The sequence below is a fragment of the Numenius arquata genome, chromosome 15, assembly GCF_964106895.1.
Source record: "Numenius arquata chromosome 15, bNumArq3.hap1.1, whole genome shotgun sequence".
NCBI classification, from domain to species: Eukaryota; Metazoa; Chordata; class Aves; order Charadriiformes; family Scolopacidae; genus Numenius; species Numenius arquata.
Window position 1 is genome coordinate 4,681,345 of NC_133590.1, and position 25,347 is coordinate 4,706,691.

At 46.8% G+C, this 25,347-nt stretch overlaps 1 protein-coding gene across 1 annotated transcript in view; it reads left to right on the forward strand.

Annotated features, from left to right (window-relative positions):
* The first annotated feature begins 3,127 nt into the window (after positions 1–3,127).
* Positions 3,128–25,347, forward strand: part of SORCS3 (sortilin related VPS10 domain containing receptor 3) — a 313,553-nt gene continuing 291,333 nt past the window's right edge. Inside the window, exon 1 of the mRNA XM_074159130.1 lies at positions 3,128–3,718. Coding sequence (XP_074015231.1) covers positions 3,128–3,718 — 591 coding nt within the window. The remainder of the gene's footprint in view (positions 3,719–25,347) is intronic.

A 25,347-nucleotide genomic window follows, 5' to 3' on the forward strand; every position in this document is an offset into this window, starting at 1 on the left:
GTGCATCCTATTATTTGACAGTAATAAGCGGGTACTGATGAAGGGGTTTTAGGATTTTCTTTGGAAACATTTAGCCCTTCCTGTGGATACCTGTCTGAGAAATGAGAGCCTGGGGTAATCTTGCTGATACAGTATAATATGAATGTCTGGGATGGCATCTGAGCGGGGCAGGTGTGGATGATATTCACAAAGGGTGATTTTAAGGTGCAAATAACAGCTCTTCAGACTGCACGGAAGGATAGCTGCTATTGGGGTGGTGAAAGTACTGCCCTAAAGAAAGTGTTGGTGAACACGCTCGTGCATGAAGCCCAGCACGTTCTGTGCCATGTCCAGCACAGCTGGGTTCTTGTAGTGATAAAAAGTGACGTAGTAGACACAAAGCAATGCCTTGTGCTGGCAGGATTTGGGAAAGGACGTGTCTACAAGTCCTGTCTTGGTGTGGGTGGGCTTCGGTCACGAAGTCAGGGATGATGCTGCACAAATGAGTGCTCCAGGTGCGAACAAGGACTAGGTCTTAAACAGCGTCCAGGCTGAGAAGATAAATGGGTCTGGGTGGACTGCACAATGGCTAAGCAGTGGCAATTGCTAGCCCCACGGTAGGTTTTACTTTGTGGTGAAAGGGATTCTGGACATGCAGAGATCTTCAGGAGCAGCAGTGAGCTGCTGCTGAGTCCAGAGGGACTGGAGAAACTTTAACGATAACATAAGGACAAGCTCTGCGTGTCACAGCTGCAGCCTCACCGTGGGAGGATGACATTAGGTGGGCAGTGCATCCCTTCACAGTACGGAGCAATGGCAAGATCCAGGGGTGGCATGCGTGACACTCTTCTTGCAGCACTGGAGCTAGGGAGTAGGGAGAGGGTTGAGGTCCCTCCCGTTCCCCATACCAGGCCGTTCCCTTACAAGCAGCAGGAGGGTGCAGGCTCGGGGCTGGCCGGGCTCTGTGCACGCCGAGCAGCGCTCGCCACAGGTGTGTGTGTGTGTGTGTGTAGCTTCTGCAATCCCCTCGCCCGCGGTTTTATGGATCGGCTCTGGCTGCGGCTCACGTCACCGCTCCCACACAAATGAAATGTCATCTCCTAAACGTTTTGGCAGCGGAGTTTGAAAAGGAGCCGATTCCAAGCCAGGAATAACATCCGTTGGGTTGGGGGCGGGTGATTTGCGTCCCCTGCCCCCACCTCCCACTTTCCCTCTTTGCGTCGGTATCTGCGGCTCCCGGGCAGCGCCCTGCCCGTGGGTAGGGGCCCCCACCGCGCACCGGCTTGCTCAGCCCCCCGCCTCCCCGCAGCTGTTAGCGCTTTTCTCTGCAAATCGGCGGCGGACCCCCGCAACCCCCCCCCCGCAGCCCTCTTTTCCTTCCAACAGGACAGCCATTTAGCGACAGCTGCCCACCGTTTGCAACAGCCAGAGGTGGTTGTAGTTCTCCTCTTCCCTCCTCCAACTTGCTTCTCGCCCTCCCCAGCCCCAGTTTAGACGCTTTACAGCAGGAGGTGGCTCAGCCCGGGGCAGCGGCTAGCAGGGGAACCCCGCCGCTTTCTGAGCCGGGCACAGCCATCACCCATCCTTTCTCTGTCCCTCTCTCCCTGCGCTCCTTGCTGGGCTGGAAGGACCCGCGTTAGGCAGGAGAAACTGTTGAGCCATCCCCGCTCTGGGACCGGTGGTGGCGGGGGTTGGGGAGCGGGGGGGAGACACCGCGGGGAGAGCCGTGTTAGTTGGTGGATCCGTCCTTGGCCGGCACAGAATGGCTGATGTGGTAAGTGGGAGGGTGGGACGATTAACATAACGCTAATTATCGACGCTTTTCGAAAGGAGGAGGAGAACGGGGGAAGGTCGACCGTGCGTTTGATCTGAAAAGAAAGCGCCGACGTGTTGCTGCAATGAATCGCTCCGGAGGGACGTGGCACTGGCAGGGATGGCTATGACAAGGGTGACCCCCGGGAGGATGGGGGACGCCCCGCAGCCGCGGGAGGCGGCAGCGGGCGATTACTCACACCTTGTCCGGGGGCTGGGGCGGCAAAGGCTCCTCGGGCTTTGCCAGCAGAAAGCGAGTGTCCTGGCCGGGGGAAACGCTGCAGCCCCGCGACGGGAGCGCTGCACTGCCGTGACCTAAAGAATTACATCTCCCTCGCTCCTTCTCCCGACACAGTCCCGAGGTGCTGCTGCGGCGAGCTGCCTGCCGATACTGCCCTTTTCCTGGTTATTCACCCCTCAAATAAACCCTGCTAGTCTCCCTTCCCGGAGGGGGGTAAGGTTGCTGGGATTCCCACGGCCGGGAGGCTCCGCTCGGGACGGGCACCTTCCAGACGCCCGGAGCCGGCTCTGGAGCGGTGCTGCTGGATGGCCGAGTCCGTGGGTAGGCTGTTACCCACATGGGGAGTCACCCAGGAGCTGCTCATCCCAGCTGCGTCGCCTTGTGCCCCTTACCGGTATCCAGCCTCCGCGCACACACACGCGTGTATATGTACCGGGTGGAGGGACCCCCTACGCTGCTGTACATAGGAGTGAATGTAAATATATATCAGGAGAAGCAGTGAGTGACGGCTGCTTTGTCTCAGGCGGGAGCACACATAACCAAATCAGGAGAAAACAGGCTGGGTGATGCTCCAGCTGATTCGGTGGGGCGCGGTGTGTCCCGCTCCCGCCCCCGGCCCCGCTCCCGGCGGCGCGGCGCAGCGCGGCTGGTGACTCGGTTGGTGTATTTCAGCGGCGGCGGCGGCTTGGCAGGGCTCGGGGCTCCTCCCCCCGTGTGGTGTTACCCTCTCACTTGATCAAATCCTTGAACGTGAACAGTTTCACTGAAAAGCACTTTTCAAAAAAAAAAAAAAAAAAAAAAGCCGACCAACAGTAAGGAACAGAATCCAACTACCGGGGAGACAGTTGGTTTTTTTTTCTTTTTTCCTTCTTTTTTTTTTTTCTTTTTTTTTTTTTTTTCTTGGTCATCGTCTCAGAGGCTGAGAAAGCGGGAAGAGAAAGAAGGAGAGCGAGAGAAAGAGAAGCCTTTTGCAAATAATAATTATTATAATTAGGATCCGGCCCTTTTTTCCTTAAAAAAAAAAAAAAATAGCCCTAAACGCGGCGCCTCGTTCCCCCCTCCCTCTCCAAGCCCCCCGACTCGCTCCGCAAAGGCATGGAGAAGGGGACTAACTGCTTTCCGACCTGCCACACCGTTTTCCTCGCCTGGACATGGCTTTTACTTCTCTCTTGGTGTTGCACCGGCGCCGAGGTAACTTGCAGATCCTGCTCGTCTCCATCGCCCTCCTGGCCGTCCTCCTCGCCTCGCCTTAGGCAGGAGCAGCGACAGCCGCCGCCGCCGCCGGGAGGATTACGGAGCTGGGCGGGCGGCCGAACGCGGAGCTCGGCCGCCGCCGCGGAGCCCCTGCCGGGCGGGGAGCCGGGGGGCCGTACGGGGCCGCGGGGAGCGGCGCTCCGCTCGGCGGGGGCGGGCGGCGGCGCGCCCGGGGGCCGGGGCCCGGCGGCGGCGCGGAGCCGGCGGAGCAGCGAGGGGCGGCGGGCGCTGCCGGCGGGCGGCGGGCGAGGGGTCCCCGCGGCGGAGGGGCAGCGCGGCGGCCGGGCTCAGCCCCGCGGGCCGCCGGAGGAGGGGAGAGCGGCGCGGCTGCGAGGGGCAGAGGAGCTGAGGCTGAGCAGCACCACCTTCGCGCTCGGCGGGGACGCGGCGCACAACCAAGCCATGGTGCACTGGTCCGGCCACAACAGCAGCGTGAGTATCCAACCCCACCCGGCTCCGATGGGGCGGGGGAGGGAGCCCTGTGCCCACCCGCGGGGCAGGATGGCGCTGGGGGTGCGGGGAGGAGAGGGGCGCTTGGCGGGCACCTTGCTCTTATTGCCAGAGGAAAGGGGGGACGCGGAGGGACGGCCGCAGGAAAAAAAAAAAAAAGAGAAAAGTTTTGCTGGGGAAAGATGAAGGAGAACGGGAACACCTTCCCTCCCCCCGCCCCCGAAAGTAGAGCTGTGATCGCCGGGGCAGCGCCGTCGGAGCGCCGCCAAAGGGGCCGGGCTGGCCGGAGCCTTCTCCCTTGCGCAGGGAAGACCCCCGGCTCCCCCCCCCTCCAGTCTGTCCCGTGTGCCTGCACAGCTGGCTCCCCTTTTTCTCTGTCTCTTCATATGTAATCTACACCTCGGCACGCTTCGCTGCCCCCGTGCCAGGGGATGGATGATGTCCAGTGGTGGTGGAAAAGCCCTCCTGTTCTCCGCTCCGCATGCTGGCGACTAGAGAGATCCCATTAATCCATTAAGGGGTGGAAAGCCCCACAGCGCGTTGAGGGACTGAAAGGAGGCAGGTAGTGCAAGCACCGTGAAAAGTTTATAAAAAAATCGATGAGATCTCCTGCCTTTTCCCTGGAGTAAAAAAAATAACGAGTAGCTGAGGTGTCCCTGAAAGTCTGTGGGACTGTGTGTGGGGTGTCCCAAAAGCCCACACGCCGTCGTGCCGTGACAGTGCAGGGCCCTCCCTCACACCCTGCTTTACAACGCCCGGCAGATGGCTGTGGACGGAACTTCAATTTTCTTTTAACTTGGTATCAGAAATACTATTCCCACTCCGATATAAAGTCTGAGAACAGGCATAATTTAAAGGACTCCAGGAAACCTTTATGGCTGGTGACAATATTCCCATTATTCTGATTATTATAGCTTGTCACTGCCTTGAAAATGCCTCTTTTATTGTTTTGCCACTATTGGAAATGGGCATAAAGCAATTAACAGCATAGAACAGATTGGCTGGATTTTCAGATACACTCTTCATGAAACTGATTAGTCATGAAAAAGCAAATTGTCTATCTATCTGTCTCTATCTGTCTCTATCTAGCTATGCATCAGCTATAGCCTCATAATGTGCAATTCAGCCACCTCGATTTTTTTGACTGGAAGTTTTTTTTTCTCTATTTATTATTACTTAGGCAATAATTCTGACAGCAGTGTAGATGTTACTTTGATTTAACCAATTTTTAAAGACAGTTGTGTTTGCCAGACATGAATTCCGCTCTCATTAGAGATGAAAGCAAACATTCAAGAGAAAACAGCTGCATGGTATATTTTAGCACTACGCTTGTCTCTAGGAATATTTATTTTTAATATAACATGGCATGTAATGAAGAAAACAATCTATGTGCCCTCTCTTTTGTTTCATTTCGGTGCTGAATCAAAGGGTGTTGAGCAAAAGAACCTAAAATCCCCCTGGTTCCTTCCCAGCATGGATTTCCAATAGTTTTGAGTATTTCTGGTTAAAGTAGCAGAGAAAACTCATTCTGCAGGTATTTGCAGGGGAAAGAAAGGTTATTTTTTCAAAAGTGCAGGTCAGAAAGTGATTTTCACAAAATTCTCTCTCCTTCCTTGGTTTCTTTTACAGAAATACTCCATTTAAATAACTAGTTTCCTTTATTCTTTAACTCCAGGTGACTGAGAAGGGTAATAAAGGAAAACGTCTTGATTGTTCACAACTTTCCATTAAGATTTTGCACCTCGAGATACCATGCATTGAAAGCTTCCAACTCAAAAGCACAAGCAAAAGCAAAAGACTGCTGTTTATTGCCAGTGTGGTGTTTGTAGGCAGGAGAAGCAAAAGCATGTTAATAAATATTAGTGTTATCTTTTCATGATTTTTCCGATAGGAGGTTTAGTATCTTGAGACTTTTTCTCTCCCGTCTCTTGGAGAAAACACACTGCATTTAGTGATTAATTGGATTTTTTCAGAACAGCGTAGAGGAAAAGTTAAATGCTTGAACCTGGGTCCTTTCATTTATTCGCAGAGAAGGCTGAATCCAATGCCTGTTTTTATGCTGCAGTTCAGTTTTTACCTAATTCTACTCTTGGGGTGGCTCTGGCACAGGGACACCAAGCAATTTGCCCAAGGTCACTCAGGGAAACACTGTGGCTTCTTTTGCGACCACATTGGTTCCCAGTCTCTCCCCTCAAAGCATCTATTTTCTTAGGTCACAGTAGATATAAAGCAGCAGGAAAGTGTATTGAAAATACACAAAAGATATTAACTCAGGTGTCATGATTATGCCAGATGACCTAGGAGAGCAGGCAGGACATGTCTGCATGCTGTTGTTTTCAGGCTACCAAAGCAGCAAAGAGGCGTGCAGCTTGCTTTTACCAATCCCCTGGTACTTGAACAGACTTCAAAACCTAAGCTTTTGTCACTTATGATTTATTAAAAACATGATCAATCAAATTTCATGCAGTGAAGCAGTATATTTCAACTCGGGCATTAGTGGTGGGGGACTCCTAACAACTGGATGGATTTGCAAAGAAGAGGAAAGGATGATAATAAAAAAATCAGGTTTTTACTGGGATGTGTAGATCTACAGACATTCCACAAAAGGGAGATCTTTGCAGCTGCTGCATCTCCCGTTACCTAGAATGTTAAAAACTTTCTGTGTTTTTTTGTTTTTAATTATTTTAAGAGCAACTCTCCCTCTGTCTTCTATCCCCCTTTTCTTCCACATCCCTCAAATCTCAATTTAACTTATTAAAAGATAATCCCTTCCAGGCAACAAACTTTTGTTTTCTCCATTTGCAGATAGTGAGGTCAGGATTAGGATAGAGGCAAAAGGCTGGTTGGATCAGGGAATTTGGGTTCTCTGCTTTGTCCTGCCCAGAGGCTTTTTCTTTGACCTTAGGAAAGACAATTAACCTCTCTGGATCTCCTCTTCCATGTTAAATGAGGATAGTACTACTTAGCTACCACAAAGTGGTGGTGTGGAGCAGAATTCATTTCTGCTTTGTACAGTACCTGCAGGTCTTCAAGTGGAAATTGTTAGGAAAAAGCAAAAATACTACTCTGTGTAGAAATGAGGTTTGTGTTCTTGGGATGGGGACTTGCCTTAATTCAGTGGGTCTGATGTTAGAAAAAGGAGACTTGTACTTGGGCTTCAAGTATCAGTCTGCCTTAATAGAAGCATTTATTGAGCGAGGTCACTGAAGCTCTTGAGGGACCTAGTAGAGATCAGATAAAATGTTTTCTTGCTGGGGCCTTTCTGAAGGAAGGAGAATTTTAGTTGAAAACTAGTATTATTCCCAGAAGATCTGCAAGCCATTCTTTTTTCGAAGCTGTTCCTCTCTGAAGACTCACTGTGTACAAATGTGCCATTCGGTGAGCAGTTGTATCCTCTTTGCTTGTTTTCCCTCTCTTTAGATGGTTATGTTATTGCATGAAATTTTTCCTCGTTCTGCTCACCAGATGCTCTCTCCAACCTTCCTGTGAAGATGATCTGATTCCTCAGATTATCTTTCCTTCCTTCCTCTCTCCCTGATTTCTAGGATAAGGACCTGCAAAAATAAGTAGTGACACCTTTAATGCTGTTACAGCTTTAAATCTCACTATCTTGTTTCTTGACAATAGTTTTTTTCAAGAGATTTCAACAAGCTACAGTGGATAAAACACACTTACTCAGATTCTTCTCCTGATATGATCACTAGTGGAATGGTAAATGGGGGACTGTTGTCATTAGGTTTCAGAGTTGTCGCTCTGATGAATGTAGCTGTTTATAGGAAGTACTTAATTCTGTCCATGCTTTTTCCATGATGGAAGTGCTACAAAGTCTGTGGTGTCGTGGGTGGGTTTTTTTCAATATGACAAGCAAAGATGCACATTTTTAGCTTTCTTTTAACCTTTAGAAGACGTTTTCAATCCATTGCCTATGGAGAGGGCTCAGCTTATCATAGTGTGCTTTAGGTATCCCACGTATACATGCCCATGCCTTTACCAGAGGCAAACTTCAAACAGAAAGATATGGAAATGTGCTATGATGCCATGGTAAAAGCAGGAGAGGGCATTTCTCTAGGGTGTGTGCAATATTGCAAGTTCCTATATGATCCTAGGGGCTTGATTTTTCATGCTATACGAAAAGCATCAGCAGTGCATATTTATCTCAGTGCAGTGCAGCAGATAAACCTGCAGAAGTATCGTGGGTCTGAGTGATACAGCTGCTACTTGTGCAGACCACACAACTGCGTTGATGACTATAGTGTGATCCAGGCTTTGAAAGCTGGGGAAGGCAGGATGAGAGCTGGTGAGAGACTCTTTTATCTTGTCAGCCAAGCTACGCTGTTTTGTCCAGAGGTCTGGTCAGCCAGTGGCCATCATCTCTAGAGTTAATGTGGTTGTGAGATTGACTCCAAGACTGGGTATATAGGATGTCTTTGGGACAATGCTCTGGTAAAGAGGAGGCTAATAGTACTACAGTAGCCTACAGCCACCTGAAGTACAGTTAGAAAGAAGATGTAGCTTACCTTACTGGTTGAAGAGGGTATAACATGTGGCAACAGCTACAACATATGTCAGACTGGGCATTAGAAAGAGCTTCTTCTCAAAGAAAGTGGTGCAGCAAGGTTTTGGGAATCTTTGCCTTTGAGATTTTCAAGACTCACGTAGACTTGATCTGATGGCAACAACCCTGCTCTGAATAGGCTTTCGTGATTCTTTTCCTCCCGCTACCGCTGATCCTATTCCTTTACCCTGTGCAAGCTCTGAGGGCTGGCAGTGAAAAGCAGGTTGTACAAGTTCTCGCAGTGAAGCCTGTCTCTTCCGGGAATGATTCTACTGAATGCTGTTGGCAGTGTTCTGGTGTGATCTGCTAATGTACTGGTGGTTTGATGCTGAGACATTACTCACTCCCATGGCGAATTACAAGCTGAGGAGGCTGATGGGCTTGCTGTGTGCCAGGTAGTTTTTCATTAAGATGCCTAGCAATGCAGCGTGTGATGGGCAGAACGAGGTGGGCAATATTTGCAATTCCGAACAGACTGCTATGCTTGGAAGGGAGGAAGGGGAGAGAATGAACCTTTAGGCAGGCAATGCTGCATAGAGTTGTGAGCCATGGGCAACTGCTCCAACAGCCCAGTTGGATTTCAGTCTAGAATGTTTACTCCTAGAGTGCAAGACAGTGACAAAGCAATCATATTAATTGCACTGCATTTGGTAGGTATTTTAATTGCTATTCTAGATTGTTTCTTTCTCAAATGGCTTTTGGCTAGGTTGTGGTCTCATTGCTGCTGAAGGTAGGCTGTCTGTGTCACAATGTCTTGATGCATTTCTACTTTTCCACTACCTTTAGTAATGAAGTTTGCCACTAACGTTCTTCTCCAGGACTTTGCCAATCCATTTTTAATTAACATTCAGGTAGAAGATGGGGAAATAAAAATTAAACTCTTGCATGGTGATTGCTTTTGTGGTTGTGTTGAGTCAGTAGAGCAGGAAGAAGGCGTCTGGAAAATATTTTTTGGGGTTATTTCTCTCCAGGCTGGTTTCGTTGCAAACTTAGGTGGACAGGCCTCTATGTTGCTTGTGGATCCCATGAAGCTGGCAGATTCCTCAGGTCATTGCCCTGCCTGGCACAGCGAGCTGTCAGTGTTCTTGTAGCTCAGAGCTCAGTAACAGAACTGCTCCTGTTCTAGGTGCCGGTCACCAGTTTCCCTTCAGGCCTCAGTACTCGGACTTTTTCATGCTCAGGGATGAGGCCTGGGATTTGTGACTAAGCTTGCACAGTGATTTAAATGCAAAAAGAAACATGTGATTCTTCAATTATTTTTTTTTTTTTTAATAGAAAACGTTCATCCAATTAGATGATAAAGTATTTTGAAAATGGGTTTGAGCAGATAATTGATGTTAGGCAGGAGAAATTTCTCCCAAAAGGGAGGTGAGATGAGACAAATATTTTCTTAAATGCAAGGCTGTGGGAAGATGAAACTTTCTGAGAGTTTCAAAATTTATAGCTAGATTCGTAGTAAAGATTTTAGGAAAAATACAAAAGCGTTGTCGTCTAATGGGCAAAGCACAGGTTAAGGAGCAAAGATTTTTAGTGTTGGTTGTGCTAAAGGATACTGGAAGCCAGTCTTGCAAACAGACAAGAATTTCCTAAAGTGATACCATAGCATCACGCTCCTTACGCTCCCTGGTTGTCTGTAGATAGAATGGAGAAGAGCAGTACATGCTTACCTGAGTCAGTGCTCTCTTACAAATCCAGATTCATTTCAGGACTGAAGGCCAAGCCTGAGCTCATGGTTGGGATTGGTTCCAGGACAACTGAAAGGAACCTGTCACTTATGGAGTTAAGGCTTGGTTTGGCTGGGATCTGGTCAAGTTTATCTTCCAGTGAGAATCTGTGTCTGAAGATGTGGAATCCAACCTGCCTCTAATCAAGTTGGTAAACTAAATGACATGTTCCCTGTCAAACACTGAATTCTGTAAATGCAAAGAGTCCCCAAAGCCACAAAGTATTTGGCTGGATCCTTAGTGTAAATTGATGTAGGATTGATCTAGGCCAGTTTACTGTAGTTGAGAATTCAACCTGCAGCATCCTGCGGCAGTGAAAAGTGCAAGGTAAGAATGAGAAATGAGTACAGAAGCTTGGAAACATGGGGCAGTGCAGCAAGGAGACCTGCGGGCCCTTTGCATTCTCTGAACGACAGCCATCGGGCAGTGGGTGGATGAGTTTACTTCTCTCTTGTGCGCAGCCCTTCCCTCTCTCTTGCTTGGCTCTGGGAGGTGGGGGTTTGACCCACACTGTAAGCCATGCTGGAGACCCATCTGGTGACGTACTTGGCAGAGCCCAACGGGGATTTTCAGCTGAAATAATGCTTAGTTGGAAAATACCGCTTTGCTGAAGCCACACCTTTGCCTGCAACTTTCTTGGTTTGCTTGAATTCCCTGTAGGAATCCAAAGCAAACAAATTCCCAAATCCTCTGGTCCCCTTAGTGTTCAGGGAGAAGTGCAGCATCGTTGTTAACGTCTCCTCCATGCAGAAAGGCAGGCAGGCCAGTATTTCCTTTCCTGCCTTTATGGATTGTTGTGAGACTGAAGGAACTGAATAAAGTTTGCTGCATGTTTGAAGAGCGTGACTGTGTGGGTGTTGAACATATTTGAGAAATAATCTGCTACGGCAACTTTAGGGTCAATTCCCAGCCCTTGTGGGCAGCAGACTCCCAGCATACAATAAAGATCAGAAAAGATTGATGCTGAATAATCAAATCTCTCTTTTTTTTTTTTTTCCTCTTTCTTAGTCCTGAAGGAGACCCAGTTGCTCTCTGAATTGCACAGAAATGAGTGGCAAAGCCCTCTTGCTCAAGGAGGGTCCCCGATGCTGAGGCTCTCGCGCTGTTTCCTCCCCTTCGTGTTCAGATATGCGGCACAAACGCTAGCCAGGCAGATCTGCAGAGCACTACAGGGCCTCTGTGCCCAAAATAGCATCACTTTTAATTAGCTCCAGCGTGATTTGGACACCCTGGGGTGCAGGCTGTAGGAAAGGGTGCCGGGTCGCTGGTGTGTGAAAAGCAGAGCTGGGCGCTAGAGGGAGCGTGGGCATTTGCTAAAGGAAGGAAAATGCTGCAATGGATGGGGAGGGGAGCAGGGGCTTGGGAAATACATGCTGGAAAGACAGACACTGCTGAAATATTGATATGAAAACCCGCTTGGAGTCATTGACTCTGTGAAACTCCTGCTGTCTGGGGTTCCCTCTGCGAGAGAGGAAAATAGTCTTAGCTTGCACTTGTTTCACCCCCCCCCCCCCTTGCAGCTGATACTATCTCCCTTTTGCCTTGTCTCTAATTGCTGCCAGGCTTTCTTTCTGAAGGTGGGAGTCCCAATGCCGGGGTCTCTCATCAGCTCCGGTCACCTCCAGCCTGAGCCTTGTGCCTCTAAAACCACCAGCATCCCCCCAGCAACTGCCAGCAGTGCTGCTGGGTGGGAGAAGGGATGTTATAAACCTTTAAGTGCCGGGCGGCAGCATTCTGAATCCTGGCTGCTCCTGACTGGAGCAGTGTGTACTCTCCATCTCCTCAATGCCTGGGCCCTGTTTTGTCTCTGGGACTAGCCCCTGAGGATAGCTGTTGATAGATGCACGTTGCTGCCAATCTTCCCCGTCTCCTATACCAGTTATAACTGGTAGATGAGGGCAGGGGAGTTGCGCTTCGTTGCCTCTCTGCCAGATACCTGGTCTGCAGAGGATATGCTTGTCCTGACAGGTCCCTGCCACTTGGGACTCTGCAATACTTTGACCAACTTGAGGATGTCACACAAGTCTTAGCATTTCTCTTCCTCTCTGCTTTTCTTTCTTGTGAGTGCGAGGGGGCAGAAGGGACCAGAATGCATCCCAGCCACTGCACATTGGGACAAAATAACAAAATTTCCTGCAAAAAGTGGTTGCGCTTACTGGTGTCCTTGCAACTAAAATGGTTGGTTGTGACTTGGAAAAAGTTGGACTGAGCCACCGCAGATCAATTAGGTCAATGGTGGGCTAAAGGCCTCGGGATCCTAAAAGCAACTGCTTTGGCACTACTTCAGCCACTACGGCAGTCTATAACGTGTGGGTACTGCTGGTACATTTTCTGTGGGCAGTGATGCTGCTGATACGCTCCAGAAACGCGTTGAGTCCCTTGTGGGGATTTGGAAGAGGACTCCAGTGAGCACAGAGCTCCTGCTGACTTTCAAGGCAGAGAGAAAAGCATGTGTTGAGTTCAGATGTGCTTCCTTGGGGCACCAGAGGCTGTGTGGGCAGACTGTCTTCTTGATTTTTGGACTGTGCCTAATGGGGGTGTGTTCTGCCCCATGCTTTGTCTTCCCTGTCTACAAGGAAGAGTTAGCTCACATGCAGGGCTGTTGCTGAGCCTTAAAATGGATGGGTATTTGCAAAAGTCGTGGGGTGGAAGAGAATGTACAAAACCTGATTATTTAGCTCTTGCCAAAAGTGCTTGAGGCTGTCATGGGTGCAGGGAGGAAGGAGTGGGAGCTCTAATTGGGTGTTAGCCTTTCCCTGCCGTTTGTGTCTGATTGGAAAATCCCCCCCAGCTGTGATCAATACCATCAGGTGCAGGCAAACAGGGCTCTGTCTGCAGCCCTTGCCTCTCTCAGAAGACTGTGGGGGGAGTTCTTTCTGCCCAAGGTAGGGGCAGGGTAACTGTGTATTTGTGGGCATTTCTCTGTTCTAGGCTTCCTGTCCTTTACCGCCAAATCCTGCCAATTTTGTGCTTACAGGGTGATAGACATGACTGTACTTATAAAGCTCTTATGCTGCCTGTTTCAGCTGTGTATTTCAAAGGCTGCTAAAAGGAAGGTCAGTAGTATTAGTCTTATTGGTTTTTTTTCTGTTGGTTTTTTCTTTGTTTTGTTTTGTGTTTTTTTTCTTTTTTTGAGAAACTGAAGTTTGAGTGAGAGGAGGGATCTGCTCCGGGTTGTGCTGCTGATCAGAACTAAAGTTGGAAGGCAAGTTTTCTGACTCTTGTCTCTTATTGATGTGGCTCCTTAATGACTGAGGACTTACTTTACTTCATCTGCCACAGCTCAGATGCTGAGTGTATTTTCTTTTTAGAAGAGATTGCATGAAAGAAAGGAAAAATAGGTGAGAAGAGGAGCCAAGAGGGGGAAGAACAGGACTCATTAATAATAGAAAAGTGTATCAGCTAAAATCATTAACAGATTGATCAAGTTAAAGCACTGCAAAGTTCTGGCTGAAGGTGATTTTAGAGGGTTTTTGTCTGCTGTTCTAATCCCCTTACCAGCATAGCTTCCTAGATTGAGTTACTTCAAATCACAGCTCCTTTTGAGCTGGGTGAGAATTGACATGGTGAGACTGTGGGAGCCACGAATTTGGGCTTCCATTGGAAATATGGAGACAGGAGAAGGGTCACATCTGTCAGCTGAGGGGGTTGGCAGCTGGCTCCGAGTTACGTGGTTTGTTTGTAATTGGTTGGAATAATTTAGGATGGTAGTCGTAGCAGGGCACATGTAGGTCTGTGTGCCTGTCTGTGCAATCTTGGCATGGGATAATGTAGTAGGATGCAAAGTTCAAGGGTCTTGTTAGCTTTTGGAATCATTAAGGTGGCTTCCCCACCCTTTGTATTACACTTCTCAACCCAAGGGGAAAAGCCCCATGCCAGGTACAGGTGAAGGACTCCTGAGTGAGCCAGAGCAATTAAGTCTTCCTTCTGCCCCCTTGGATGGAATCTGGGCTGGATCTCCACATGTTAGCCTTCTACAAGGTGGAGGGCTGGGGCAGTGTCCTTATTCTGCCACTCATGGTGTCTTTCTAGTTTTGTTCCCAGTCAGAAAAATGTTGGTAGCACTTGACACTGTAGTGGGAGTGTGGATGGGAGCGCAGAAGGGTGTCTGAGGCTGGGGACCTCTACCTGAACCGGTGTGGGCTCTGCGCTTGCAGCAGCACGGGGTTTTTTGCTCCTGTTTGGGTTTTGAAAGCCTGGTGCAAGACACAAGACTGGTGAGCCTGCGCGTAAAGGACCATGGTGACTTTGTGCACAGGAAGCCTCGTGTGGTGGGAGAGGCAGACAGGCGGACCTGCCTATTAGGCAGGAGGTTTCTGAAAACCACATTTGCCATCTAACTTGAAAAAAGGCTTGCCTGTGAGATGGTGGGATTGCAAATCGGTGATAGCCATGGTACTTGAGAGAACAGTCGTGTTAGAAGAGAGGGGATCTTTATCCAAGTGCGCTTTGGCAACTATTGGAACAACATCAGGAGAAAGCCCAATGCAGTCACAGTGTCTGTATCAAGCGTTACAGAGGTATAATAGAGGTGGTTCAAATATCATCGGCCAGACTTTTCTGGGTAGCTGAGCCTTGAACAGAAGGGCTTTCAGAAAAGCGTGGGATATGGAATATGGCAGAGAAAGATCTGGCCAGGGAACCCTGCTGGATTATGATTTCTGCTGGGTGTTTTTGAGGCTCTGGCCCCGTAGCCGCACTGAACACTTAGTTATGTGGCCTGTGAGAGCTCTCTGCTCTCCGATGGATCAGAAAATGAGTAAAATGCCTCGTCGTTTTGTTAAGCAACAGAAGTTAGCCATCACTTATCTGCTTGCCCTTCCAGGACTCTTCTGTCTCTCTCTTCTTTCATCTCTGTCATGATCCCTCATTCTGTTGCCCGTTTGGAGCAATAAATAGTGGCACTTGGTGTACTTGGCTGAGCATTGCAGGTGTGCTGGAGGGCCAGCTGCGGTCGATATATTGATCAGCCAGGGCCCTGCCAGCTATGAGAGTGGACACTGGGTGGCTTATGGTTCAGGCCAAAAATTATTTTGGGACCTGCTTCTCCACTCAGCTGAATTTAGAGGAACTCCGTATCTCTGTGACCTTTTTTCTCCCTGTTGAACTCAGTTCAAATTGGTAAACACATTCCAAATTTATCCCTTCCATGCTAACTCACAAACAGCACGGTCTGTTTAGTGCAAGGGCGAAACTGTTTCTTTTTGAAGGCAACCTAAAACACAGTTACAGCATCAGCACTTAGGCGGCCTTAATTTACTTAATTAATATTGTTTGCGGTTGATTTTTGCCAGCCTGCCTGGGAACTCTGTTCCTTTAATCAAAAGGCAACATCGTTGGCAGTGTAGCATTCTCAGTTTGCTTGTACTGCATCTCTCTGTTGCAGGCGCAATTCTACCCTCCCTTCCTTTTAATTAATTTTAGATTATTATCATTACTTGTTCCTACCTCACATGCTACAAGTAACAAAACCTGCCTTTCTGAGTTGCTCTGAGGTTTTGTTCTGGTGGCTGTTAGCTTTCTGTGCGCTTTATTTTTTTTTTCTTTTTTTATTGTTTTTTTAATTTGTGGTTCCTGTCGTGCTGCTGGAAACAGGCAATAAGCTAGACTGGGGAGAAGGTGTCTTAGTGGAAACTCACAGAAAGGGGAAAGAAGCAGGTCTAACTTCAACACTGAAGAATGAGAGCAAATGTTAGATGGTAAAATAAAATATTGGATCATTTGGGAATGACATGTCTCCTGTCAAATGGGAGAGGCTCATATTCTTCCCCAAAGACAAAGGTTAACAGTCATGAAAGTCACGGACCAGTGAAGGCTGTTCTCAGACTGGGGCCTGAATGAGCTGCAGAGATTTCTTCACATGCTCATCTTAGTGGAGGCAAGGGTGAGAGGCAAGAGCTGATCCGTGGAACGTGTGAGGACACAGGAGCGAGTTGAGATGTGTGTGAAAGCATGCAGTGCTGTTGCTTCTGTTTCATAGCTCATGGGAAACACCTTGTCTAACACTGTGCATTCTTAGCTATGAGAGTTGTCTGTACTGTTTATTGCCCTTGGTAGATAACAAGTTTATCGGTACCAAACTTGCTATGCCTGTGTTTATCAACATGAGGTAGGTGTGGGCACCTGAGAGGAGGATGGGAAGGGACAGAGTGGAGCTTACTGGTGTTTTTTTTTTTTGCATCTTTTAAAATCCCATTTCAATCACTGTGTGCTTATTGAAAAAAAAAAAAACAAAACACCACCAAAACCAAAAACGTGTTTTAGAAATGTAGAAGATACTATGCTTGTGTTTACGTGTGTATAAGGATATGTGACCTGGTAACTCTAGGTGAACAACTGTTCAACTAGATAAAATGTAAGTACCATGTAACCAGAGGTGATTTGGAGCTGTAGTCTGGGTCTACCTGCTCTTCCCCCGTGCCCTCTCTACACCTTGCTGTTGTTGCTCGTGTGCTCTGATCCCTTTACATGTGATTGCAGGTCCCTTCCTTCTCCTTCCCTTGCTATGGCCTTTGGACAGTGGCAGTGACTCCTACGGTCTCTGGTATGAGTCAGGAGTGAAGGTTTTTGTCTCTGCCTGGCATGGTTGGATCTTGGCAGCCCACAATTATACACCAAGTTCCATAGGTTGAACGTGGTCATTCATGTGCTGCGTTTGGAGCTCTCATAAAGCGTGTGCCCTCCCTGTGTTCAGTTCTGCTGGGCTTTCATCTGCAGATCTAACTGAGATCTAATTGAGCAGGCTATGGGAGGGAACAGTGAAAAAGAGCTGGCAATTAGTTGGGGTCTGTCCTTGCAATCTATTCTGTCCTGAGCTAAAAGCATTTTTTCAGAAAATACCTGTGGTGTTGTAGGGTTTTGAGAGATAAGTAGAAAACTGTGCTTAATGGTAAACGTTTGAGAACGTGAGAGGCTTTTTTTTTTTTTTCTCTTTCTCTCCCCCCCCCCCCCCCCCCCCCCCGGGTGTATCTACAGCACCTTGTACAAATCTTGGGCTTTAACGGATGCTGTATATAATACAGGTGGTGTAACCTTGCTGTTTGTTTTTACCTGCATATACAGAATTTGAGCTCCCTGAAGAGGAGGCAGTGTGGGCATTCCCTACCAGCCTGTTCCTGCAGACCACAGATGATCGGTTGTGATGGGGAAGATCTGGCCTTTTTTGCTGTTTCTGTCTTTTTGGCACTGGTCTGTGCTGGTCTCTGGGGTGGCACAGTTTTTGCTTTCTTTCTCCCTCCTGAATGTGGGGCCAGAAGACGTTTTGCTCCTGCGTGATAGTCCCCCGTGGTGAATTCCTGCTGACAGACAGTGCTGGCTACAGGGAAGCTGGTAGCTATTTCAGGTTCATTCTTTATTTAAATGCTCTTCCTCCAGAGGCAGGCTTGTGCTTGACTTGTACTGATGTGTTTTCCTGGTACATCCTTCTGCTGTGGCAGCTCCTGCCCAGGGCAGGGACAGAGAATGAACATAATGGAAGGAATTAGCACCAGAAGGAAAAAAAAAAAAAAAAAAGTCTCCTGAGCAAGACACACAGCTACTGGGAACTTAAGGAGTATTTTGATCCTATGCTGCTTTATGGCGAAGTCTACACGCCCCCTGGGAGGGAAGGGAAGAAAGTGATTATTTGGAGTCAGTGTGCAAGTGTCTGGGATGTGGTCAATTCAGGTTAGACGTGCCATGCCTGAATGATATTTGGAGCTGTCTCAGACAAGAACTGGGCAGAGAGATGCTGTCAGAAGGCTTTTCTCCTACTTATTTAGGTCGATAGAGTTGAATGGGTCATTCTCACCTGCCAGGGTGCATAAATTACTGTCCTGCAAGCTAAAGCTTCAGACCACTGGTTAAATGGTCTGTCCTGCCATTAACTGAAGGGAGAGGAAGGATGTCAGTAAATACATATTACCCTTTCAAGGGATACTGTTCAGCTGATGTTCATGGTCCAAATCCACTCTGGTTTATGGCAAATTTATGCTGGTGTTGCTCCAATAGAGCTTGATTTATGCTAGGCGAACAGGACCCTAATGTGAATATATCTGTGTGCAGCCTTAGCTTTGCCAGTTTGGGTCTTTATATATCTCCTTGGCTTTGTGCCCTTGATTATTTTTTGATAATTTTTTTTTTCCATTCTTCTTGGGTTTTCTTTTCCATTGTCCTGAGCTTGGGACAGTAGAAATGAGTTGCCTGATTGTGGGGGAAGTCTGCAACTTGAGGGATGAAGATTGAGGTATTGCCACAGTGTGCACAAGTGTTTTTCTGCCTGTCTTGCATTAATGGGAAACTTGGACATTCAAGTGCAAATTTGCTGTAGTGCACTAGCATGTCCCTGTGTTGCCGGCATTAGCAATACAAACATTGAGGTTCATTGGCTACCAATGATTTGGACACTTAAGGGTGAGAATTGCTGAGCTGGACTTGCCAAGTCTCTGTTCTTTTGCAGTATTTCTAATGAAAACCTCAGTGTGAAAGTATATTTTAAATGCTAGTGTGCTGGTTCTGGGAAAAGATGAGTGTCCATTCCTAGTGCACACAGTATCTCTCAAAGTGTTTCAGGCAACTGTGTGCTCTGAGTTCACTGCTTTGCTAAATATCTTCACTGCTTATGAGAGTGTGTTGTTTTGAGAGGTCACAACTACCTTCCTGAATAGAAGTTGGAGGGAACAGTTTATAATAAACTAGGAAAACAGACTTAAAAATTGTGCTATGGTATAGCCTTGAGCTGGGATTGCAGGCTCTTCTGCTCTTGCTGGAGAAACAGCTGCTATGAGGAAATTTTATTATTATTATTATTGTTGGTTTTTTTTTTTTTGGCTGGGTAGATAAATAGAGCACTTTTGCTGTCTGGCCAAGTCTGTATACTAAGTGATCCTTTTGCCAGACTGGAAATGCCGTTCTGGATCCTTCCACTTCTGCTTGGAGTGACTTGTCACTGGAAACCTTTGGTCTCTCTTTAATGAAACTGCTGTGCTTGGTTTAAATCCTTGGTATTGTAAAAAACGCTTGCCTTGATAAGGACCTAGCTTGATGAAGCGATGGCTTCTGTCGGAGCAGCATGTTTTATTTCAAGAGTTTATTTTTCATCGTCCTGATGGTGGAGTAGGGCAACAATAATACCTTCAAAGTCGGTGGTGATACACTGATAGAGTGCCAGTAAGATCAGAATTAGATTCATGGGCCTTCCCCTTCTCTGACTGCTGGCAGGGTTGGACAAGATGGAGTGTGAAAGTCTCTTCCACCTACGTGGCTGTGCCTCAACTTGTGTTTCACAACAGACAGCAACCAGAAAAGCATTAATGCTATGATAAATTACCAAGTGTCACAAGCCATTGAGCTTGCACGGTGAAGCAGAGGGTTGTCTCTTGAAGGGGCTGAACAATCCAGGAATACAGTCCTTTAGAAGTAGCTGTTAACGGTGATGAGGGCTTCAATTGCAAAGTTCCACCAAGCAGCCTCCAAACGGCATGTCAAACAAAAATGAGGCTTCTCTACTGCCTTGGTGGAGACCATCCTGGCTTGTGGTGTGGTGTGTTCTCTTGCTGCTTTGCTCATTGCCTGAGCTCTGAATTACTTTTCCAAGTTCCCGTGTTCTCTAGCCATGCTATGCTGGTCTTTCACTGGTTTAGGTTCCCCACTAGTTCAAGTCCTGCTGGCTCGTCTGAGGACCACAGCCAGTGCTTTATAGGGTCTTGGTGAAAGCCCAGAGAAATCATCTGGGCTTTGGGTCAGGAGTTAAGGCTCCTTAGCTCTTGGGGCTGAATGACTTAAAGCGCAAGTAGACAGTGCAGTAAGGGTGGTGTATTTATTAGAGCAAGTTCCCATTAACTCTTCTCCTTGACAGGTTAAATATGTCTAGCTGTTGTGTCCGTTGTTGAACAAGATCTGATTCGAAGGCAGTGAATTCTTTGCATTTCTATTGAGCTTAATGGGTTTTGGACATGTGCCGAGGAACATAAGATCAGATGTGCTGGATGAGACCAAAGGTCCATCTATTCCCAATGTCACATATCTGACATTGCTCAGTAGCGCAGCTGTGTCTGGTGTTGAATTGTATCTGGCATATCGAGCATATACCCGCAATCCAGCATGTGTAGTACGCAGAGCTCTCAGAGAATTTACTGCTCAGTTTGGTGTTTTTGAGTGTGTGTGGGGTGGTGGACAGAAGGGAAATAATTTGGGCTTAATCTCTAACCCCCATCTCCACCCGGCCAGGTCTGCCCGGATTCTGTCTCGGACCAAGCACAGACTGTCACTGTGATTTTAAAAAAAGGCCACAACACACACAACAAACCAACCAACCAAAAAAGCACATCTCCCTAATTTTTAAGGAATTATTTAAAGGATTATTTTTTTAATAGAAAAGCTGAGATTTTTATTTTAAAAGGTTAAAACAAAACATTTATAATTATATACTTATAAAAGCAAATTCAGCACTATTTAGGAGATATAAAATATGCTGGCCTTATTAAGTTGCTATTTTGCTGTAAAAAGTAGTGCTTGAAAATACTACCCCCTCCGATTTTCTGTGCTATGCTGTGTCCTGTTATAAACTTGGGGAAAAAAAGGTTGCAGTGTTTATGTGCTCTCGTTGGAGGAAAGCAGTGAGCTCCATGGATAAAAATAAAGATTATAGTGTCTGATGCAGGCCCCCACTAGTAAGTCGCTTTGCTTTAATTACAGGAATTACCTTGCTGACGTCAGTTTGTCAGTCAGCAGGGAGGATGCTTGCATGCTGTTCTGGAGGTGGCCAGAAAGTAACAGTTACCTTAGAGAGGGGTGTTTTGGGTTTTTTTGTGGAAGAACTTTTTAAACTGAAAAATTCAAACTGAAAAGTATGTGTGGGGTTTTTTTTGTGTTCGGTTGGGGTTTTGTTGGGTTTTTTTTTGTTTTGTTTTTTTTAAATATGGGTTTGCTAACATTTTTTCTTAATAATGGTAGCCATCAAAACCAAACTAAAACTCCCTCCTCTTTGTCCTGGTTAGAAACTCACTAGTTTATGGCTGGCTGGGTTGGGAGGTTGGCATGTTTGAGAGTGGAGGGGGATTTGCACTTCAGATCTAGATCACTTGATTCTGTTTCTGAGATCCAAGAAAATATTTTTGTAAAGGATTTCATTTTGCTTAAAGGGTTGGGATTTTTTGTTTTGTTTTGGTGGTGTTTTTGTTTTTTGATTTTGTTTTTTTTTTATCCCAAAGTTAAGTTGCAACTGAAATGGAGTCGTGAGTGCCTTTGGAGACAATGGGGGTAGAGCTCACATGTGCGTTACTTGTGTGTGATGCAGAAATATATACAAGCTCATCCTTTAGCCTTTACATTAACCACTGACAAGCTGTTTCCCTCTGTGCCTCAGTTTCCCCACCTGTGAGAGGAACCTTTGTCAAGCCCTTTGGGGCTGACTGATGAAAAGCACTGGGTAAGCACTGTTCTCTGCGGCTGTGGGCAGCTGAGGCTTGGACTAAGATGCTTTTTTCTTTCTCCTTCCCCCAGAGAATCAGGCATTTGCCACTATTCAAGGCAGGCAATAAATGCAAACCATTCTGTTGTATTTTTCCAATCTTAATTTCCCTGGGTTGCATAAACAGAATGACAAAGTTGTGAGACTTGAGGCCTCTTTGGTCGGGATCCCATCAGTCTGCAGGGGGTTGTAGTTTAAGAGCTGCTGCAGAGATATTCCAGTTGAATTCAATTTATGGTTTGCTTTTTGAAACATAATTTCATTTCTAAATGTGGAAAGTGTATGGAGCTGGAGATTTGCCCTGGTGCTAGGAGGAGAGTCCTACTCTGATTGTTTAAAATGAATTAGTTCTGATGAAATATTTAGCCTTTAAACAACACATTTAATACAGTGAATTGCATTTTATTTATTAATGGCTGTTGCAATGAGATTTGCAGGGGAGTTCTGCTAAAACGCACTGTTGTGATATTGCAAAATATAGTAATGACTATAATATTTTGTTGAATTATTAATATCCACTGGGCCTACAGAACTACATAAGTGTCAGATTTCAAAATTGTTTTTATCCAAAGGGTGATATATGGGCATTGTTTTGCTTTTCTTGACAGTTTTTAAAACAATATTTTTTTTTTTGTTAATTAAAGGGACAAAATGAAAGCAGGAAGGACAGTCAGGTGTTCCTGCTGTTTAACTCAACTCTGTTCTCATTATCAAATCACCCCCAGGAAATGTGTCGAAGATTATTTGTTTCTCCCAAAGTCAGGTATTTTTGCAGAGACAGATTCCCTGTAGTGGAAAGATTTGCAGTTGAAGGGAAGGGGGTGTGGGAAAGCCAGGGACAGGGCTGACCAAGACCACTGCTTGTTTAGCAAAACACCCGTGTCTTACTGCTACCTTCTCTACTGCCAACTGGCTAATTTGTCCACTTCATCCATCCCTTGGTGGTTATTGTCAAAAAAAGCCGGGCAGAGCACTTTTAATTTCTGTGAACCAGATTTTTCTCCACGAGGACAGACGCTAATCTGTCAAAGGTTTGGCTTCCAGCCAGGGACTCTGTTCAGTTCAATTTATGGCTGTGGCCCTGTGAATGATGGCAAATTCTGCCGGTTGAGCCCCAGTTCCCACCTCAGGAGGGATGCTCCTTACCTTTTCCACTCCGTGTGGTGCCCACGGAGCTCCTGCGTGTTGACTGGCCCATGCTTGGCCTGGTGTGGGAGTGTGATGGTGTAGGTGTGCCCGCAGCAGAGTTGTGTCCTGTGACGATGAACGCTTTCACACAAACTCAGGACAGGGTAGCCCAAGGATGTTTCCTTTTGGCACCTTGTCTTGGGGAGGAAGGAAGTTTAGCCAGATAGAGGCAGACCCTGATGTGCCAAGTGGTCTCTGGACCAGCAAATGGGCCCTGGCCTCTCTTATTTTCTAATATGGGCATAGCAAATGAAGAGGAAAAAGTGATATGAAGGTACAGGTCTCTTTTCAGTTCAGCAATTGTTCTTTCACTATTCCCTTTGAATAGAGTAGAAGTTGTCTGAAGTCTCCCTGGCCTTTATCTGAGGCCTGTGATAGTGGTATAGGATGGTGAAGATGTGGCAATACACCAAAGATTTCCCTTATCCACCTAAAATGGCTGCTCTGGAAGCATCCAATTAAGCCACTTGTCCAATTACCCCTTGCTCTCTTGTGTGACTTTCTGGATTGCCAAGCAACTGGGAAAAGCTTGCAAGGCATACTTGTTAATTACTGGCAACCGATGTGTTTTCCTCGTCTTACCAGCATCTTTCCTATTTTATTTTATTTTCAAACTGAAGCTGTCTATCCAAATGAAGTCTTTCTGGATATTTGGGTGTATCCTGGGGCACTTTGAAAGATCTAATTCATGAGCCTGCACCTGTAGATAACTTTCCCCATAGCAGCCCTCGTAGTGCTGTGCTTTGAGGGCTGTTGATGACGCTCCAGTGTTTTCGCTAGCATTGAATTGTCATAAAAATGTGTTAAATAGTAGTAATACTGAAATGAATAAATACAACACCTTAACTGTGTTAACAGGGACATTAGTCTCCATGTTCTTTTTCAGACAACCCTTTATTTGTAGGTAATCTACTGGAAAAGAAGGCATTAGTCCAGTCTTGCTTCTGAAATCCTGCTGACAAGTTTCCCCTTGTTCATCCACGGGTGAGGAAGAAGCAGTAATCTTAACAGCGGAGCCTGAAAAGAAGTTTTGCATTAAGAGGGATGCAGCTGCATTCGTATTTTGTTCCTGAAGGATGGAGTAGTTCATTCTTGGACCATTCAATTATCTTTTTTACCTTTGGTACCAGAGAAGTTTGCTCTGTGCTCGCTTTGATCTGTGGGATTGCGGTTTGTCTTTAAAGAGGAACTTTTGGAAGACATTAATAAAAGGCACAGTCAATCAGGAGTCTGAACGGCACAGGCCTGAGCTCACTTTTCATCATTTGTGAGCCCATCAGGAGCACAGTACAACATATCAGGATGACTAATTGTTGACTCATGTACTGCAGGTAGCTCCTGAGAGCAGGGTGAAGATGAACATTGTCAAACTCTAATACCTAAGAATGTCTGTAGCCTGTGGTGCTTTCTAGGGCTTTTCTAGTCCAATTCAAGGACACAATCTCCAGGGAAGGCTTGTGAATTCAAGGCTATTTCTATGCTAGACAAGAATGTACATTAGCTTGCTCATAGAACAGGAGCTTGCTCAGATATGGAAAAGATGGGAGCATCAGCTTAGCAGAGAGAGAAAAATGGGACTCTTGTGAGAGAAAGATGTTCTAGAGTGGAACTATGCTGGTCGGTTTCTCTCTGCATATCTTCAAGAACCCAAGTAGCCAGTGCCCAAATCCACAATTTGCATTAATTTTGGCATTTTTGACCAAGAGGCATTTTCCCTTCTGTCAGTTCTTCCATAAGCCATTGACCTCTCGGACACATTTGAGCCATGTACTGGCCTCTATGCTGGGCACCATCCTCTGCAGTCTTGGTCACCAGCTTTGCGCTGCAGTGACCCTGCTGATGTACATGCAGTTACCCTTGTTTATATTAACATATGTGAAAGCAGCCTGTGGTGCAGGGGGGGCTCCTTGGCACTGGTGAATTGCTTGTGGTAGAAGAAGAGCGTGGAAGTGACAGCGCTGGGTAGTTGGGAGGTTAGTTCCTCTCTATTCTTAAGTATCGTGGACAAAGGGGAAGGAGAGCCACAATTAATGGAAACGAACACAATTGAAACTTATCCTTGCTGTGGCACTGAAGAAAAGCTGCTTAGAGAAATCCAATCCTTAATTAACCTTTGGGGTCTTTGCTTAGAATGCTCCTTAGTTAGAGAGAAAACACCAAGGAAAGATGGTCTTGTCTTCTAGTAGCTGAGTCTGTGGAGGAATTGAGGACTAGTCCTAGGTGGAATTTGTCAGCCTCCATGACTGTGCTTGTCTGTTCCCTGCCTTTACGTCTTCCACAATTGCAACGAAATGATGGGAATAGGGAGGAGACATCCGAACTTGCCTGGGAGCTGGCGAGAATCAAGTCTGCATGGGACTATCTTTTCCTTCTCTGAAGTTCAATATACTTGAGAGATTTGCTGTCAACAGCTAGCACAGGCATCTTCTCTCCCTTGGGCTAGACAAGCCCTTCATTTAGGGGCCAGCGTGGTCAGCAGAAAGCAGTGGGATTGCCCAATGGAAAGGGAAATAGTAGCAGGCAAAAATAGCTTCAGTTGTGGATACTGACAGGTAGCAAATAATTCTGGGTGGGTGGAGGGGATGTATGTCCAAAACAGCACCTTTGAACTCTCAAGCCCAAGCCTGCTACTTGCAAGCTACAACTGGGGCTGGCTGTAAATTTTGGCAACACCCTAACTAAACAAAAGTTGCAT